This window comes from Onychomys torridus, chromosome 19, assembly GCF_903995425.1.
Source record: "Onychomys torridus chromosome 19, mOncTor1.1, whole genome shotgun sequence".
NCBI lineage: Eukaryota > Metazoa > Chordata > Mammalia > Rodentia > Cricetidae > Onychomys > Onychomys torridus.
In genome coordinates, this window is record NC_050461.1 from 44,938,282 (window position 1) to 44,957,181 (window position 18,900).

The window sequence follows — 18,900 nt, forward strand, 5'->3', positions numbered from 1 at the left end:
CCTATTTCCTACCTGAAGTAATATTCTTATTAATTTATCAGCAAGCACCCTGTGTGTGTTCAAGTTTAGGTGTGCAAGTATAGGGGTACACATATTTATTGATGTGCATGCCTGTGTATGTGTGTGGCCAGAAGCCAATGTCTAGATTCTTCTTTGACGGATTCCACCTTAGATTTTGAGACAGGGTCTCTCACTGAACCTGGAGCTCAGTGATTGGCTGGACTAGCTGACTACCAAATTCCAGGGATCCTCCTACCGTCCCCTCCCCAGGGCTGGATTTACAGATTCTCACTGCCATGCTGGGCCTCTTACTTGGGTGCTGGGGACCCGAACCTCTGGCGTTTTCATGGCAAGCACGTCTCCGATGCAAGCATCTCCCCAGCTCAAGCGGTCTTTATTGGGCCATTTAATTTGCAACTATCATATTCATGTCACTTTTGTTTTGTGTTTTCACAGTGCTGGGGCTGGAACCCTGGGCCTCACATGTGTTCAACATGGGTTCTTTCCACTGAGCTACACCGCCAGCCCCAAAGTGTGTGTGTATGTCTGTGTGGGGGGCGGTTTCAGGGAGGGTCCTGGGGAGCCCTCCTGTAGGTGATGGAAAGAAATTGGGTTTTCAGACAAGAATTTCTCTCCCTGACAGAGCAGCAATGTCCTGGCTGCAGTGTTGGTGGTACCCACAGTTATCCGTGCCCAATGAACATCACTTCTGTGGCCACAGTTACTTTGCCCACCACTATCTATGATCGACTACTTGATTGTTGTTGTAGTTACTCTGTCATTTTTGTGACAAACACCCAGACAAAAGGCAACTGAGAGGAGAAAGGTTTTATTCTGGCTGAGGGCATAGAGCCTACCACGATGGCGGTGGAGGTCTGAAAGCCGGGGCATGAGGTCATCCCATCATACACTACCAGTCCGGAAGCGGAGTGCAGACAGGAGGTGAGGCCAGGCTACAAAACCGCAAAGCCTACCCCCAGTCACATACTTCCTCGAGTAAGGCTCCCTCTCCTAAAGGTTCCAGAACCTTCCCTAACTGCACCGCCAGCTGGGGACCAAGCATTCTAACACAAGACGAGTCTACAGGAAAATTTCAAAATCAAACTACAACACCCACAAAAAGCAAGTGGGGGAAGGAAGGACTTCTTTGGGTCACACTGAGAGGTGATACGGTTCACCACGATGGCCAGAGGCAGGGCATTGGGAGGCCTCTGGTTATACTGTATCTACTGACTGTCGAAGTGAGCATGCCCAGCTGGCTCACCCCCCCCCCCCCCCCCACTTTATTGAGCCTGATATCCCAGTCCATTCAGGAGGCTTGGCTGAACCTCTCTGGAAGTGTCCTTAAAGACATAGGCAGAGCTGTGTCTCCTAGGTCATTCCAAATCTAGTCACATCGGCAAAGATTAACCATCCGTTAACAATTAACAGGATTGTCTTCATGGAGCCAATCGCTACTTCCTGTTTGAGCTGCTGGAACCATGTGTGATACAGTCGGGCATTTGGGCTGGGTGGGTGAACTCTGTCCTGGTTAAAGGGTGCTCCTCCTCCCTTCTCCCCTGCAACAATTAGTACAACATAGAGTATAGCAGTTGCAGAGAGAAAAAGTTGGCCTTGCGGCTGTGAAGGAACGAACAAGATCCTGACTAATGGCTGCTGCTGCTGCACTGTGAGGGTAGATTTATGTTTAGACCAGAGTAAACTATGCATCCAGGTAATAATTTTGAGCAATGAAGTAAGTTTGCTACAGGAATCGTTAAAGAAACAGATAAATCACAGTAATTTCAACATGGCACTTTTGCCATTCAATAAATGGGTATTTTAAATTTCATTTGCTTTTGAACTAAGTTCAATAATTTATAGAGTAAGTCATTCAAAGATTAATGCTCAGAAGGGAAGAAAATCACCACACAAGAACAGAAACATATCATTTATGTATATTACATCGGAGCCTTCTCTGCCTGTGTTTCCATTATAAATCCGATCTTGCAAGCGTTTATTGTAAAAAGTTTGCCATGGGCTAAAGTTTGACGTTTGTCTCAGCCTCCTGAGACTCTATTTTTTGTTTGCTTGTTTGTTTGATTTTTCTTTCTCAACTAGTATAACAGCTAGTTATGAGTTTTGTTTTTTCCCTTTCAGGCGTGTGTGTGTGTGTGTGTGTGTGTGTGTGCATGTGTGGTGTGTGTGTGTGTGTGTGTGTGAGTGTGTGTGTATGTGCATGTGTGTGTGAGTGTGTGTGTATGTGCATGTGTGAGTGTGTGTGTGAGTGTGTGTGTATGTGCATGTGTGAGTGTGCATGTGTGTATGTGCATGTGTGAGTGTGTGTATGCATATATGTGAGTGTGTGTGTGCATGTGCGTGTGTGTATGTGTGTGTGTATGTGTATGTGTGTATGTGAGTGTGTGTGGTGTGTGTATGTGTGTGTGTATGTGTGTGTGTGTGTGTGTGTGTGTATGCATATATGTGAGTGTGTGCACCTGTGTTGGTGCTTCCCCACACATGTGCATGTGAAGGCCAGATGTTGGCATTGGGTGATTGGGTGTCATCATCTAGACCTACTAAACCTGGGCGTCGGGGTAGGGAGTGAAACCCAGTGACTTGTATTAAATCATCACCCAGTGTACTGTAATGCATTGAGTTTAAAAAGTGCTAAAGGACTTGGAATCAGGGTTTTATAGATGTCCAGTTTCAGGCTGCAGTGGGATTTATCTCTGCCATTGCCTCTCCCTGGTCCAAGTGTTGGTGACAGCCTGTCTAGTGAGCTCTGGGAAAGGGTGGTTAACCCAGAGGTAGGCATTCCATAGCAACTAGAGAGCTGTGGTGTTCACCCTTGAACTCTCAGGACTTTATTCATAGTCTTGAATTTAAAGACGTGGTGCTACCTTTGTGTTTAGGTCTAAGAGAAAGAGGCTGGCATTGTGAGTCGAGAAAGAACTTAGTGGTGTTTGAAGCCGTGGGTCCCCTGGAAATGAGGTCAAAACCAACCAAAGTAAAAGTAGATTGCCTGTGGATTTCCTTCCGAGTTCTCTGTCTAGTTTATGTTTGTTTGTTTGTCTGTTTCTGTAAGGATCTCTGCTGAGACCTTGACAGTGGCATCCTCACCCTGCTTTCTCATGGAAAGCTTTCTGTGAAATGTTCTCCTACATGTTCCATGTCTGTGTATATGTGTGTGTGCACACAGAGCATTCAGGGAGAGATCACAATACATCTTAGGGGAGCTGCTTCTCTCCATCCCATGTTGGTCCCAGGGATTGAACTCTGGCCATCAGGTTTGGCAACAAGTACCCTTAACCACTGAGCCATCTCACTGGCCTTACAGTACTTTTCAAATTTACCGCCGTCAGCTTCTGGACTCCCCGCGTTCATCCAGCATACATCGAGAGAGCACATGGCATTCTGTTTTTTCCTTGTGTTCCACTAAGCGAGCCGTGGAGCCTGACTTTTGCCACCTCCTTCCTGTGGTCCTGTGGAGGAGGAGAAATTGGCCCTGAGCTGAGCTGGTGGGTGCTTGGTGTCCTTCCTCTCTGCCTTTGGAACAGCACAGTGGTTTATCCCTCCTTCCTTTCCAGCTGTAAAGTTCATTTGGCGTGGGATCCTGGCAGCAATAAGGGACAGAGAAATGTGAATTTCCACAAGAACTTGGAAACAGCTGGGTGGGGAGACGGGGGGGGACAGGGCATGAAAACCATTTTCCAGGACCTTATTTCTGCCCTCAGGTGGGTTTGGAGTCTGGTGTATCACATAGCAGGCTTGGACACATTAGAACAAAATATATTCGCTTAATTTCAATGCCTAAGTGTTACATTTGACCCATGTGCTGTTAATGTAACTGGACTGCACATGTGTACACCTGGACAAGCAGGTGAAAGCACATATGGGAGTATTTGTGACTTTTTTTTTTTTTTTTTTGGCAAGCAGCTGATTTTGCCTTGAGCTGTATGTATTTGCAAATAGTATTTTTTGCTTACAAAAGTACTTTTTTTTAAAAAAAAATTTAAACTTGAAAGTTCTCTATGTATTATTTCCAAGGCTTAAGTATCTGGCTTCCAGATTAGGCTGTAAGCACAGGAATGCTGATTGCATCAGGGATCTAGTCAGGACCAGATGAACTTTGAACATAGCTCTGACATGTTAGAAACACTGCCTTGTAAAAGTTATGTGTCACATTTGGTACAGAAATATAAATATTGTGGACAATGGCAAGAATAAAAACCAGGAGGGCGGGCTGGCAGGATGGCTCAGGGTACAGGGCTTCCAGTGGGAGCCTGGCCACCTGAGTGGCATCCCTGGAACCCCCAGTACAAGGAGAGAACCGGTTCCCAAAGTTGTCCTTTGACCTCTCCAAACACTGTGGCAGACTCACGCTCCTCCTGTCACATTAATAAACAAACAAACAAGTAAATAAGTAGAAATTAAGAAAGAAGACCAGATCAGCAGGGCCTTAAGGGCAGTGGAATTCTGTGGCGCTTCATAAGCAAGGGTGTGGTGTGGGGACTGAGTGAGCAGCCGGTCCCTTAAGATGTTTCTTCTTGTTCAGGCTGTTTATCCACCATTGTCTCCTCAGATCTACCCATTCTGGCACATTCATTGTTTTCCTTGTGGCAGAAACAAAACTGGCCTTCATGGTGTGCAACCCACCCTCCTCTGGTTGCAATGTATACAGTACAGCATCACCCACCACATGCACAGGGTTGCGCAGTGGGTTCCCACGACCCGCCCCTTTACCCTGTGAGAAAGCACATGGATGGTGATGGCCTGTGTTTGGGCTTGATTCCTGCCACATCCTCACATCTCTAGCTTTACTCCAAATTGTCCGTAGTTCTCTGCTACCTTTCTCCTTCAGCAAAGTTTCTCTGCTGGTGTTTTGTGATTGTGTTCATCATGACCTTTAATAATACACTTAGTAATCCAATACCCATGAGGATGCACCACTGGGCATGACTATGACCTGCCCACTTCCTAAGTGTTAGTTGATGTGATCGAAACAGTTCCTAAACTCAGATAATATAGCCCTGAAGAATATAATAATGGTTAAAGCTACTGCGATCAGATTATTGAAGAAATCCAAATCATTCTGATAGTTTAAACTGTAGCTAATGATACTACTTCTGCCATGCGTGCCTATTATCTTATACCAAGTTGATTGGGGAATGAGCTTTGGATAACCATAACCTGATAACTTGGGTTCTGGCAGCTCTGACAAACTAGGCTGGACCATTTATCCCCAGTGTGCAAATTACAAAGGTGAGTAATGGCGATCAGCTCAGAGGAGATTTCGAAGTGGCCATGTTAGGAAGAGAACCAGATAAAGGTCGTAGAAGGGAGGCTGTCCAGTGGCCCCAGTCCGCCCTCTCAGTGACTTCAAAGAGGTAGTTTCAAAATGCCACTGCTGCCCAACTGGTCTCTCTGGAGCTGCAGAAGGGTGGGGCCTGAGGCTTGCTCAGTACTCAGGTTTCTTAGAAATCAAAGCTTCAAATATATCTTCTGACAGCATGTGCGCACGCATACACTCTCTCTCTCTCACACACATGTATGTATATTTTAACAGTAACTGGAGTTTTAGGGCAAAATCCTGACCCCAGCAGTCTCAATAGGCTAGTCTCAGCTGCTCATCTGAATATGTCAATCAAAGAGTAGTCTTAAAAAAGAGAGAGAAAATGTAGTCAATATAGCCACATTGGGTAGGTTCCAGTGACTCCAAGCCCATCTTTCAGTGCGCTGACTTGTGTTTGAGAGGGGTCAGAGGTCGGCATAGGTGGGCAGTCCTTGTCAAACTGTGGTTTGCTTGACATCTGTCTTGGTTCTGTGAAGGTGGTCTGAAGATGTCTTACTGTCATGACATACGAGGATGGATCTGGTCTCTGTAAGATGAACACTCCTACCTACTCCAGGGTGTGACATCTCCATTAGAGATAATTATCCTCATCTCGTCTAAGAATCCAAGATGCCTGCAGTTTAGGACCGTGACCTATCTTTACTGTACTGAAGTAAAGGGGGTAGATATGGACTCCACGAAGGTAGAGGTGCCAGGCTTTCATTGTGTTTGCAGGTAGCTGTGAGCCCAGGTGAAGAGGCAATTTTTTTTTGGTGGCAGAAGTAGCTTCTAAATGTCTGTGTCAGAGTTGCCCTTTGTGAACCTGCCCCAGTTGTACTTTGTGAACCTGCCTCAGATAAGATAAGCCTTTGTTTACACTTGTGTAGATTCTGAATTAGTTTCTTTGGGAAAATCACTAGGGTTAGGCCCTGTGCGCTGTGGATGGCTCTTTTCTTCTAATTACATCCAAATGTTTCCTTAGTACAACTTTCCCACATCAACCTCCAAAGCCCATCTCCATCCATTGTTAACATCACATGTAACTCATTTCTCTCCCTCTTGTGTTTCACATTTTCAAGGGAAACACATCCATTTACTATAAAACAAGGGTGTTATAGGACATGGATTTTATCTCTAAAGCGGATTCCTCTGTCCTTGTGATTTAATGTTTCTCAATAAACTCACAGCATCATGCATTTTTATGTTGTTCATCACCTGCAAGCTGAGAGCTTTCGTAAATTTTCAAGCAGGCCAGTTCATTTGTAATATATGTGGTGATTTTTTTTTTTTTTTAAAGGCTGAGGGGTTGGGGATTTAGCTCAGTGGTAAAAGGCCCTGGGTTCGGTCCTCAGCTCTGCCCCCTCCCCCCCAAAGGCTGAAATAATATCCAGATAGTCTCCTAGCTTTCTAACACACATTTACAGCAAGTCTTACGTGATTGAATCCTTTGAATAAATATAGAATTTCAAAATCAGCTTGGGAGTTGCCAAGATGGCTCTCCCAGCAGGCAAGAGCCCTTGATGCTCTACCTAGCAACCTGAGTTTCATCCCTGGTTCCACCTGGTGGAAGGAGTGAATTGACTCCCGAAAGCTGGCCTCTGACCTCCACATGCATGCCAGGGCACCAGTGTGTGCCCTCCCCAATAAATATAGATAAATAAATGTAAAACAGTCAGGCTGGAACTCCATGGTTATTGAAAAATAAGCTTCAACAGTTGCGGTAAATTCAGTGTCTGGTGATGATGGTCCAGTGTCTCTAGAGACTTATTCCACCATTAACTATCAGGGCCCCTCTGTTGATTGGTGTTTCTATGTAGTAAAACTGTAAGCAGAGTACAGCAGTGACATTTAGTAACAGTTCAGTTCTAAGAGGCTTGTGCTCCCATTTGAAAAGCATTTCAGGTTTTCCAGAAAACCCATTTATCTCTGCCATCTCCTCCCACTGTACAGTGGAGTGCTTCCCAAATCCTCCCATCTCTTCTTACACATCTATTTATCTTTCTGTGTGTGCCACGTTTGGGAGTCTCATTAAGGCTGCATCTGTTCTGTTTTAGGAGAAACCCAACGCCAGCCCCACGTCACTTCAGCTGCGGTCCCAGCTCGAAGTAAGCACAGCAACTTTCATCATCTGGTTTGGCTTCTGCCTCTTCTCTTAAGTGATATTCTGTAGGAACGAGACACCATTGTCCCTTACTGACGCTGAGAACCTTCTCTCTCTTTTAGGAGTCCCTTGGCTTCTGCAGCGCCGTGTCAACACCAGAAGTGGAAAGAAAGTAAGTCACCCTCCTTCCCCAGTCCGAGCTACCAGGGAGGCGTCTGGGCTGGAGTGGGAGGTGATAGTCTGTAATGTGTTCTGGGTGGTACATCTACCAAGGTGGGCTTTGCAGGCTGGCTGGGGATGCCTGCAGCTTTTCAAGAGAGCCATTACTTTTGCATAGCGAGTCGTGAGGGGGTCCCCAATAAATGCCTGGAGCTGAGGGAAAGGGCAGCTAAATTAGCTGGGATAGGCTTTCATCTTTGACCTTTGCTTTTAATAGAGGATGAAGAGCAGAAAGGAGCCAAGTAGAGAAATAAAAACACATTCTAACGAAAGCAATAGTTTTGAAAGGTCTCCCCTGTACCTCGTTTGCGCATGCTACCTCAGAACAAGCATGCGATGCATGTGTGAGAAGCTGGCACACGTGCATGAACCTTTTTTTCTGTTAAAGGGATATTTTTGTTTTCTTGTCCTCACTTAGGCACTGTAATTTCTGTTCTCATAAAAGATAATGCTATGTTTTATACTTTCAATGTTCCTTTTAGACAACTTCAAAACAAAACCCAAATGTCTTTATCTCTCGGTTTTCTACCCCCTCTCTACTCTATTCCATTGGAATCATGCTAGAATGTTCTCCATGGGAATTTTTTTTTTTTCCCTGAAGTAAAGAAATTTAAAGAAAGCCCACATCTCTAAGCAGACACTTCCTCTGGCCCAGGGCCACTTGTCCTGTTTTGTGCCAAGAGAGGCAGAGAAGTGGTTTAGGAATGAAGTATTTTAGGAATGAGAAGCACACGCTGGGCAAGTGTGTGTGTACTTTACAGCCCCCTCTGCCTAATCTGGCCACGTGTGTGCTGCTGGCAGAGACAGCATCGAGGAGTGAATGTCGCTTTATCAGAAAGCTGCAGCTCTGAACCTAAAGGGGCTGAGTAGGTTAGGGTCAAGACTTAAAATCATATCATTAGGGACCAAAGAGCCAATGAAAAGCAAGGGTTGGGGGACGGACACACACAAAGCGTTTAAGAGTCTCTTGGTTGAGTTGACTTGGATCCTGCCAGGATCCTCCTCTTGTGGAGGCTGAAGTAGGCCCTGGGTGTATGTGGACATTGACTTGGAACATGGCAGTACTGAGGTGCTGGAGAAGCATTGAGAACATGGGCTGTGGATTCTCTTGACTTACTGTATCCCTTGGGTGTGATGGAGGCAGAGAACTCATGTGTTCCTTCAGCATCTGAGTCCTTCAGGAAAAAAGGATGGCGGGGAAGCAACTCATCCAGTTAGGGTTAGCCTTGGTTAAGCTGGGCATTCCTTTCCCTCAGTGGTGGTGAGTCATGTTTTCCATGTTTGTATCCTTTGCTTGGAAATACGGCGTGACTCCTGTAGCCCAGGGGGGAGACTGATGGACTCCTTAGAGGCTAACAAAAGAATTTGCACCATACCTACTGTTGACAGCCCTCTCCCCACTCCCTGCCCCCCCCCCCCCCCCATTTTGCCTGTGTTCTTTATAATTGGTTCAGGTTTAAGTATTTTTCTAAACATTCTGAAATTTTTAAAATATTTTATTCACTTCCCTAGTAAAGTTTCCTGAAAATTATAGCATTCTTTTTTAACCTCAAAACAAAGCTTCCACACTCAGAATCAGCATTTACTGATGTGTGTATGCTCTTTTGTTCTCTCTCTCTGGGACACACACACACACACACACACACACACACACACACGCACACACACACGCACGCACCCGCGCACGCGCGCGCGCACACACACACACACACAGTTGCTGAGCCATTTGAGAGTGAGTTGCACACATCATAGCCTGAAACCCGTGAGTCTTTGGCATGCATTTCTTAAGGACAAAGACACACACACACTGACAACAGAACCACAGGGGATTTACCGAGAAGAAAACTTACAGTGAGTTCTCCTGTCTTGCAGTTCAGCTTTCTTCTTTGTCCTGATGTTGGATATTTATGTTTTTTCAATTGAGCACTTAAAAAAAATTACTCATGGCATTTTCTTTTTCTTTTTCTTTTTCTCATGGCATTTTCATGCATTGTTTGAAAGGGTTTCTTAGTCTCTTGTAAATTTGCCCTTTTTTTGAGTAGGCTAGGGTTTTTTTTTTTTTTTTTTTTTTTGATGTTGTTGTTTTGTTTTGTTTTGTTTTTATGTTAGGCCTTTCTTGTTTCTTTTCTTCTCCACAGTCCATTACATCAGGAGGCTCATGATGCCTGCTAATCCCATGATTGGAGATAATGAATTTTGATGATCTGTTTCTCATGGTATCTGTCAGGCTTTCCTCTGGGAAATAATGCTTTTCTCTGTGTAACAAACAAATATTCTATGTGGAGAATATCTGAGACCCGAGCACGGCCTGCCCTCATCAGACTTTGGCCAGGGTTTTAGAACCAGCAGTTCCACCTGAGTCAATTTTTAACACAGTGGCTGTAAAGTAGAAAAACATGTATAAGTTGATAATTATTTTTCGATTAAAATCTTCTAAGGGGTTTCAGGTTCCACCCTGTCTTCAAAGATGAGTGATCACTCCGAAATGTCTAGGTCGGATATAGTTAGAACAGATTTAATGCACGGTTTACTTTGAAAAGTTATTCGTTGGGCTTTTGGGTGTAGATATGTTCACCTGGAAAATCCCTGGAAGCCTCCCACCCTCCCACCGACTGGCAGGCAGTGTGCAGTTGCTTGTTGGGGCTGTGGAAGATGGCCTGGCAAACCCGTTGGTTGTGTCTGGTTAGTGTCCACTGAGTGTCTGCCAACTAAAATACCAGTCTGACTCAGAGTGTTGCTTTATGGGCAGAAATGTTCTCCTCCTTTTTATTTGGCATGTCAGAGAGCTTACGAGACAAAGGGAGACATGTCCTCCGACAGCCTTCCCGTGGGGGACAGAGGCTCAGGGGCCACAGGCAACTTAAAGAGCAAGATCAGCTAACTCTCTGGCTCCTGCCTTCTGGGTCCAGTGACCCCCCAGTTGTTGTTGGGGCCAGAGCTCACATGCTTCCCACTCTGCTGCCCCGGGAAAAGCTTTGCTAAGACAGGAATCTGGCATGGATTATGATACAAGGTCTGTTTCTTAAAACCACATTACTTCTTCCAGAGGTACTTAACACTTATCAGGGTTTAAAGCCTTAAGTTCCAGGAAGTTAGCTTGGACCAAGGGAGGTGAGTGAGTCTGTCATGGAGAGGACAAGGAGTGAGGAGTACTGGCACTCTGGCTTGGCATCACATTCCTTGGTGCCCCTGTCTAGTTTGGATGTAAGCTTCTAGGCTCCCCATACAACATAGAACCCGAGAAAGACAGTAGGAGGGTAGGTCAGTGGGAAGAGAAACTGGATCCTCCTGCCCTGCCCCGTCACCACTGTGACAAACGCCCTCATTCATCCTGATTTTCAGCCAGGTGGTTTTTGTCTTATTTTGTTTGTGGCACTGGTGATTAGACATGGGACCTTGTGTGGCATGTGCTAGAGCAGATCTGTCACGGAGCTGCATGGCCAGCCACATGCTCCTACTCTCCTGCCATGGGCTTTCATTGAGAAGATAACCAAGGAAGCGAGGAAGCTTTCATCTGACCGAGGCTTTAATTTTCACAACTATCCACATTACCTATTGATGAGGTACAGTGGCCACATCCTGGCCCCGATCTTGGATTGGTGTCTGCTACTGTGAGCGTTAAATGTGAGCTAAATTTCTTGTTAGCAGCTGTTCTCAAAGACATCTGAAAAGAAAGGCCTTTGCTTCTTCTTTCCTTTTACTTTTCTTGGCTAGGAAAGATCTTTTATACCTATCAGGAATTAGGTTAAGTGTGAGTATCAGGAAGCTGATACTGACATAAAGAAATGCCACTTTTATTGGATCCATTTTCTTTCCATTCTTATCCTTAGGACTGGCCCTATGAGTCAACAGGCTTCAGGAAGCCAGGCTGTGGTTTTGGGTTTTGTTTTCTTTCTTTTATAAGAGCTGTGAGGGAGGGTCATCATGACCTCAACGTGGCTGCTACATCTTCCAAGCAAGGAGTGCAAATTCAGTGAAAGGGGGGTGGGGATGGCAGAGGCATGCCTTTAAGAACATTTACCCAGATCCCCTCCCGACCCTATTCCTGATTCTTCTCTTTGTTTCTTCATGTGGCTACTGTTTACCAAGCACTGACCTGGTATGGAGGGCATGCAGACTTCTGGGTACTAAGATGTAGCGGTGCCGGAACAGATAGCTCACATTTGAAGGGAGAGAGTTATAGAAAAAGGATCACACCTTCATTGTTTAAGTGGTGGCGTGGACAAAAGCAGAGTGTTGGATGGTTTCAGGCCCTCGCTTTGGCAGCAGGTAGACTTACGTGTGCTGGGATGCAAGGAAACTCCATGATGTGTTTCAGCTGCCACAAATCAATGACTCCTATACCTCTCCACTGTGATAGGCTGAGACTCTCTGGAACCATGAGCAAAAGCACCCCTCCCCCCCAAAAAAAGGGCAGTTATTCAATTGCTGAATCATGAGAGTTTCAATAGCTGAGCCCACTTTTGCCCTGAACACATGTCATTCTTAAGAGGGAGAGTTGTCCTTTGGTGGGAAATTAGTACTTCCCCATAAGAGCTGATATTTTCATTTGTGTTATATACACATATATAAGACTGATCTGAAAATGAGTAGATGCCTGACAGGTAATGCCAGGATTTTCTATTCAGTCTGTTCAAGGAAGCCATGAAGCCAGCAGTTTCTGGGGCCCATCTGGTTGTTAGTTAGTTTGTTTGTTTTAAAATTTATTGTTGTAGAGGTGTTTTGTTGGTTGTTTTTTTACTCTTTGGTCTTTGGGGGCCCTCCACTCACCTTCCAAATAAATACAGAGACTCATTCTTACTTATGAATACCCAGTCTGATCTTGGCTTGTTTCTAGCCAGCTTTCCTTAACTTAAATTATTCTGTCTTCCTTTTGCCTCTGGGATTTTCCCATTCTCTTATGTCTGTAAGTCTTAACCTTACTCCGTGTAAGCTACACTTACTGTGTAGCTGGGTGGCTGGCTCCTTCCTTCTTTCCATGATTTCTCCTTCTATTTATGCTCTCTGCCTGCCAGCTCAGCCTATTTCTCTCTCCTGCCTCACTATTGGCCGTTCAGCTCTTTATTAGACCCTCAGGTGTCTTAGACAGGCACGGTAACACAGCTTCACAGAGTTAAACAAATGCAGCACATCTTTGTATCATTAAACAAATACTCCCCAGCATTAACAAATGTAACACATCTCCAACTAATGTTCCACAACAGTGTTTTCATAGAGTTTGTTCATATGAGCTGCAAACTGGAAAAGAAAAGAATGTGTGCTTCAGGGTTTATCGTCTACCAAGAGTGCTTCCAGGAACTTGATAAACATTCAGTACTATGAGTGCCTCACTGTGAGGCTCTGTCCATTACGGTCCCTTAGTTTACAAACACAGAGGTGCTGTTAAGTTGCTCAAAGCTACACAGCTGCTCAGTATCAGAACCAGATTTGATCCCAACTGAAGTAGGTAGCCAAGCTTCTGGCCACAGCACTGTAGTTCCAAACTGTTTGCAAATCCAGAGGTTGGGAGGTAGGGGTTGTGATGGTCAGTCATCAGTTGTCAACTTGACTGGATGTAGATCACCATGGAAACACACCTCTGCCTTTCTATCAAGGGGCTTTAGAAAGGCACCATCCTAGGGGGTGGGATCCCAATCTGAATACCCCGCTGGGTAGCAGCTTTCAGCCCTCTCTGCTTCCTGGCTGAGGACACATGTGACTGGCCACCTCCTGTTCCCTCCCTCATGCTTTCCCCACCATGGACTGGATCCCTTGAAGCTTGAGTCAGAGTAAATCCCGTCAGGTGTTGGGTCACAATGAGAAAAGTGAAGAAGGCAGAGTCAGGTGGCTCATCAGCATCAGATACATAGTGAAAACCTTTGTTCTTCTGCTCTTGGAAGCCAGAGCCAGGTTGATGTTCACCATGATCTAACCTGAGCCTCAGTCATCTATTTATCTTCCTAAGCAGGAAAGTCTAAAATAAATTGCAAAAACTTCACCGTTGCCAGTATTTATAACTTGTTTCTTACTACGCCTTTTACCAGAGTTGAACATTCGCTGATTTAGTTTCACCTTTTTCCATCCCGAGGACTTACACTTGAGATATTTTATGGCCAGCAGAAGCCCAGATATATAGGGCAGTAGACAAGGCAGAGAAATAAAGGGAGCCAAAGGCAGCAGAGCGGGTTCTGTGCTCCAGCCATGGTTAGAATGCAGTTGGTGATCAATGCATGCCCTGTTCACACATGTGAGGAGCTCAGCACTGCTCTCCTGCCTTATCTGGCAGCTGAAGATTCTTGTTAGTGCATCAAATTCCTCCTACCACCCCAAACCCCCTGGCCCCCCAACATGCTCAGGAAACTGTCTCCTCCTTTCCTCTTTATCTTCCTGTCTTCAGGAAGCCCCTATCTGAGTTCTTCCTCAGGGCCTGACTATCCCTACTCCCTACACCTCCAACTTTGTTTTCCTCCTTCCCTTTGAGCCCAGTGTCCCATATTCTGTTCTCCTCCCACTCAGCCACCTCAGGGCCTGCCACCTGCTCCCCAGGCAGGTTTCTCAGGCAGGTCCTGTCCCATGGTATGCTTAGCATCTGAACTGGCTGTGTGACCACGGGGTATGCTCCCCTTGCGTACAATACTTTGGCGTCACTAGGACCAAATATCCCACAGAAGCAGTTTAAGGAGGAGTTTATTTTGGCATATGGTTCAGGGGATTCAGGCTATCCCATGTGGAAGGCACAGTGGCAGCGTCAGTTCTTTGCCCTGTCTGTGAGAATATGAGGTTGTTTGGCCACATCCTGGTAGCTGAGCAGGAACCAATGTGCTCCAGCTGGAAGTCGGGGAGCAGACTGAAGCCTCAAAGGTCGGTTCCTGGTCGCTTCCACCCTCCGCGCTTCCTGTCTCAAGGGTTCCATGACCTGCCAACACAGCCCGCTAGCCAGGAACAACATGTTCAAACACTTCGTTCAAATCACGGCTTCCTTTTTCATCATTATGTGAGCAAGCTCCTTCCAACCTCAGCAATGGGCTTGCTTACCCAGCGAGGTCTTTCTGGATCCAGTCAAGACCAGCCAGTTTATTTCTATAGTAGTCATTTAATTGTCTTTTATCTCTTTATGTTTCATGAGCTCTTTGAAGGAGATACCATTTTTTTTTGAGACTACGTAGCTTGCCTAAGGTCCCAGAGCTGGATTCAAACCTGTCAATCCAGTCTTAGGGTCCCTTTGTCCATCGGGTAGGGGTGACCTGTCTGGTTCCAGACTCTTGACTTTGGATTCAGGCACTCCCTTAGCAGCTCTGCAATCCTGGGGCCAGTTCCTGACTAAATGGGATGTAATTATAGTAATTACCTCACTTAGTAAGCTATCTAATACACAGTGAGTACTCTGTAATCTTATCTATCACTATTATGTGTCTAATATGGCTCAAGTTCATGCCCTTGCCCATGGCTCTAGTGACTTATATTCTTGAACCTCACATGAGTCAGCCTGGCTGGAGCTCTAAGGCTTTCTCCTTCTCTGCCTCTTCCTTGATGCTCAGGGCCCATTCAGTACTTACCTCAAGCTCACTCCATGACCCGAGTTCTTTGAAACAGGACGATGGCAATGGATTGTTCCCAGACGTGGAATTGCTGTCTTGGTCTTATTATTACCCAGCCTGTATTGGTGTCTCCTCAACTGACAGAAGTGTATGAAGACATGCTTTCTGCCTGAGAACATTAACACTAAAAGGTCACTTTAGAAAACCATTTAGTGGGGAGAGTAGTGGCTTCCACCAATCTCCCACCTGTTTCTAAAGACTGTCCCCCTGCCCCGCCTGATTCCGTTCTGCAGTCCGGTTCAGCTCTCCTTGCATTTTTCTTCCTCTTTAAGCAGAAACAGTGGATTCCATGTAAAGGTACAATATCTAGAAGCACAACGGAAAATACCATTGTTACTGAATTCTTGTAACTTCTGAAAGAAGCAGTTGTTGGGGGGAAGTACTTTTATCTTATCTGTGGCGATTCCTTTTGCCTTGTCATCCTTCCATGAAAAGAACACAGTAAGGGACTGTAGAGCACCCCTATGTGGCTGGCCCTGGGTTTGATCGGCAACAGTGCACACAGGCAAACAAGAGTACACTCAACTAGTTTTCAGTATGTTCAGAGTTTCACAGACATCCGCAGTCGTCTGTAGCTGCCTTCCTTTCACTTAACCTAATCCTTTTCATTGGTTTTACAGCTTGTACTTATTCCTTTGTGTATGACCAGACGGCCTTCTGGGGTCCACTACTGATGGATGGGCATTTACATCCTTCCCACCGTGGTTTTTGGTTTTTGTTTTACTTTGTGAAGAGTGTTGCTGTAGACACCTGTGTGCACACATGTGTTCTTGTCTTTATCTGCTTAAGATCTAGTACACATACAATACAGTAATTTCACAGAAGGGGAAAATAGTGTATCCTGTAGTCGCAGCTAATGGTCATCATTAGCATACTTCTCCATCTTACACCATTTTCACACCTCAGAAGAAACTTGATGCCCTTGGGCTGTGACAGTCCTATGGATGTCAAAACCCTAAGCAATCATCCATCTGCTCTCTCTATACATTTGTAGCCTTACCATATAAACCGAGAGGAAATGTACTTTTGAAAGAAAGTTTATGTTTATAGTGCACCATTAAGAATAGATCCTTGTATCCAATTCTGGTAACTTTGTATCCAACTTTTTTGAAGCCTGTAAGATATCATTTTCCTTGTAGTAAATTGTTTCTCTGTAGACATGTTTCTGGGCTTGGGTCTATTTAGGTGAGGGGCTGGGGATTCATTCATCTTTGCATGTTCCCCAAGGTCAGGGTCTGTAGTCTGATGTCACGTTGATTTTTTTTCCCCCTACGTGACTAGGGTCCGCCTCTAGAACATCTTCCTAGATGTGGGAATTCACACATGGAGGGGTTGTTTGTCCTCAGAAGTAGAACCGATTCACTAAAAAGAATTGATGAGGTTCTGAGATTGCTAGGAAATCCAGGTCAAGCCTTGTCCTCTGGAGCTGAGACTAATGCATCCTGTCTCTATATCCTGTTTGTGACAGGGATGTGGGGTGAGATGGACCACCAGTGTTCCCATGGGGCATAGGCCTGCATGTTCCAGGCCCGGGTTTGCGTCTGTGTGAGGAAGGGAGGAAGTCATGTGGGGGTGTGCCTTCGAAGAAGCTAATCAGTTATCCTGCCTGTCTGAAGATGGGCTGACCTTCCTGCAGGCTTCCTGTCCTGGGAGGTGGGCACAGTACCAGAGAGAGAGAGAATCAGGACAGCTTGGGCCATCATGATCTGGTCCTTGAACTATAGACAGTGTAGGGTGTCTAGAAAGAACTGCAAAGTTAGGTTCGGGAAATAACTCTGCTGGACGAAAAGCCACCTATTAGCATATACACTATATGTTCCTTTGCCCTAATCAAAGACAAGGTCCTGTCCAGGCACTAGTTTGAGTGAGGGCCCCTCTGTGGTTCATCAAGGCCCTTCACCACTCTGGGCTCTCCCTTGTACACTTCTTCCTTGCTGGGCTGATAGGTCTCCAGTAGCTCCTCTACCTTAGGCCCCTTCCATTTGCTGACATCAGCATGGGGGTCGCCTGTGTTGTTGGTATGAGTGCAAGAGCCCAACAGAATCTGTACCCACACTTCGGTTTTGCCAGTAATGTGATCAGAAACACTGGATTTGAATTCTCTAAGCTTTGGGCTCCTAATAGATCAACCAGGCACAGTATCAGGCTGTCATACACCACGTGCTGTCATACACTTGGCACAGTGCCTAGCTTGTCCCCTCACCTCAAGGGGCTGTGCTGCTCCTGGCAGAAGCCTGTCAGGGTGTCTGTCCTTAGTTTCATGGATGGGGCCATATGCAGAGCTAGTCAGTGGCCATCATCACTTGGTTACCCCACATGACTCTTAGTCTCCTTTCTAATGTCACAAGTTGGGGGAGCAGCTAAGGAACAACAGCCATTTTCATAGAGCCCATGTGGTCCGTGTGCTGAAGCCCGTGCTTGTGTGTTTATCCGCGTCCACATGTGTGCACGCCGTTGCAGGGCATATTTGAGGGGCTCAACATTCCTGAATGCGGGGGCTAGGGCCAGGCAGCAGCAGCTGTGCCAGTGTGCTCTGCCTCAGCTGTTCTCCACTGAGAAGGCTGTTGCCCTTCATTCTGTCTGGTGAGTGAGCTCCAGCTGGCCTAACCTCAGTTGGAGGGCGCGTGCCTGGGTGGCTTCCTGAGAGGTGGCAGGCTGTGTGTGTGTGTGTGGCGATTGTCAAGGCTGTTTATCACATAGAGGTGACTGCTGTTTGCCTGCCTGCCTGCCTGCCTGCCTGCGAAGTGAAGAGAATATTGGGTCAGTGCTGAAGGAGGGGAGAAACTAGCATCTATATGCAGGCTACAAGCAGAATACAAAGGGACTTGCCTGGAATTTACCGAGGGATCCATGTGTATCTGTTTTCTTTTTAGTATTCACTTATTTTTATCTTATGTGTATGAGTGTTTTGCCTGTATGTAGGTAAAGTACACAACACACTTTCCTGCTTATTGTGGCGGCCATAGGATCCGCTAGAATTGGGGTCACAGATGGTTGAGTCACACTGTGTTAGTGCTGGGAACCAAACCCAGGTCCTCTGCAAGAGCAGTAGTGCTCTTAACTGCTGAGCCATCTCTCCAGCCCTGCTCCCCCCCACCCCCTTAATATCTTTAAACTGCTAACAAATCTATAAAGTGGGTGGGATTTTATAGTTAAGGAAACCAAGGCTCAGAACGATTAAATGATAGTTAAGAGCACAAGGCCTGGGCTAGGAAGATCAGAATCTCATATCCAGGTCTGGTTGTCTTGCAGGTGGCAGGGATTTTCTCAGACACCTCGCCACCTGGAGAATAAAAGTAATAATATTCTTTGGAGAGACCCCTGATGGGCTAGGCAGCTAATAAGACGTAATAAACACTTATCACATTTCTGGCTTTAGTACAAACTCACTAGATCCTGGTAATAGAAGGATAGAAACAAACCATGGTAAGGCAGTGGAAAAAAACCATCATGGGAGAGGAGCCTTGGAAAGGATAGAGGCCTTGTGGGATGGGCATTGAAGGGTGTTATAACTTAGGGCCTCAGTGAAGCTGCATGTCCAAACTGTGGAAGGACTTTCTTTATTCTGGGATTTGACCTTGTAGAGGCTGGTTCCACAGTCTGGGTGAGGCTGTTCCTCCAATGTCAGTCAGCGGAGCAGCGATCAGTACTCTAGTTTTTTAAAAGGTTCCATGTAGAGCAGGCAGAGC

The 18,900-nt window shown here is 45.9% G+C and overlaps 1 protein-coding gene across 3 annotated transcripts in view; it reads left to right on the plus strand.

The window, feature by feature from the left end:
* The window catches only part of Sash1 (SAM and SH3 domain containing 1), a 170,263-nt gene that overhangs the window by 69,409 nt on the left and 81,954 nt on the right, over positions 1–18,900 (plus strand). For 2 of the 3 annotated variants that reach the window (XM_036169068.1, XM_036169070.1), the window contains exons 3-4: positions 7,369–7,419; positions 7,538–7,587. In XM_036169068.1, coding sequence (XP_036024961.1) covers positions 7,369–7,419; positions 7,538–7,587 — 101 coding nt within the window. The remainder of the gene's footprint in view (positions 1–7,368; positions 7,420–7,537; positions 7,588–18,900) is intronic. The other variant, XM_036169069.1, reaches the window with a different exon arrangement.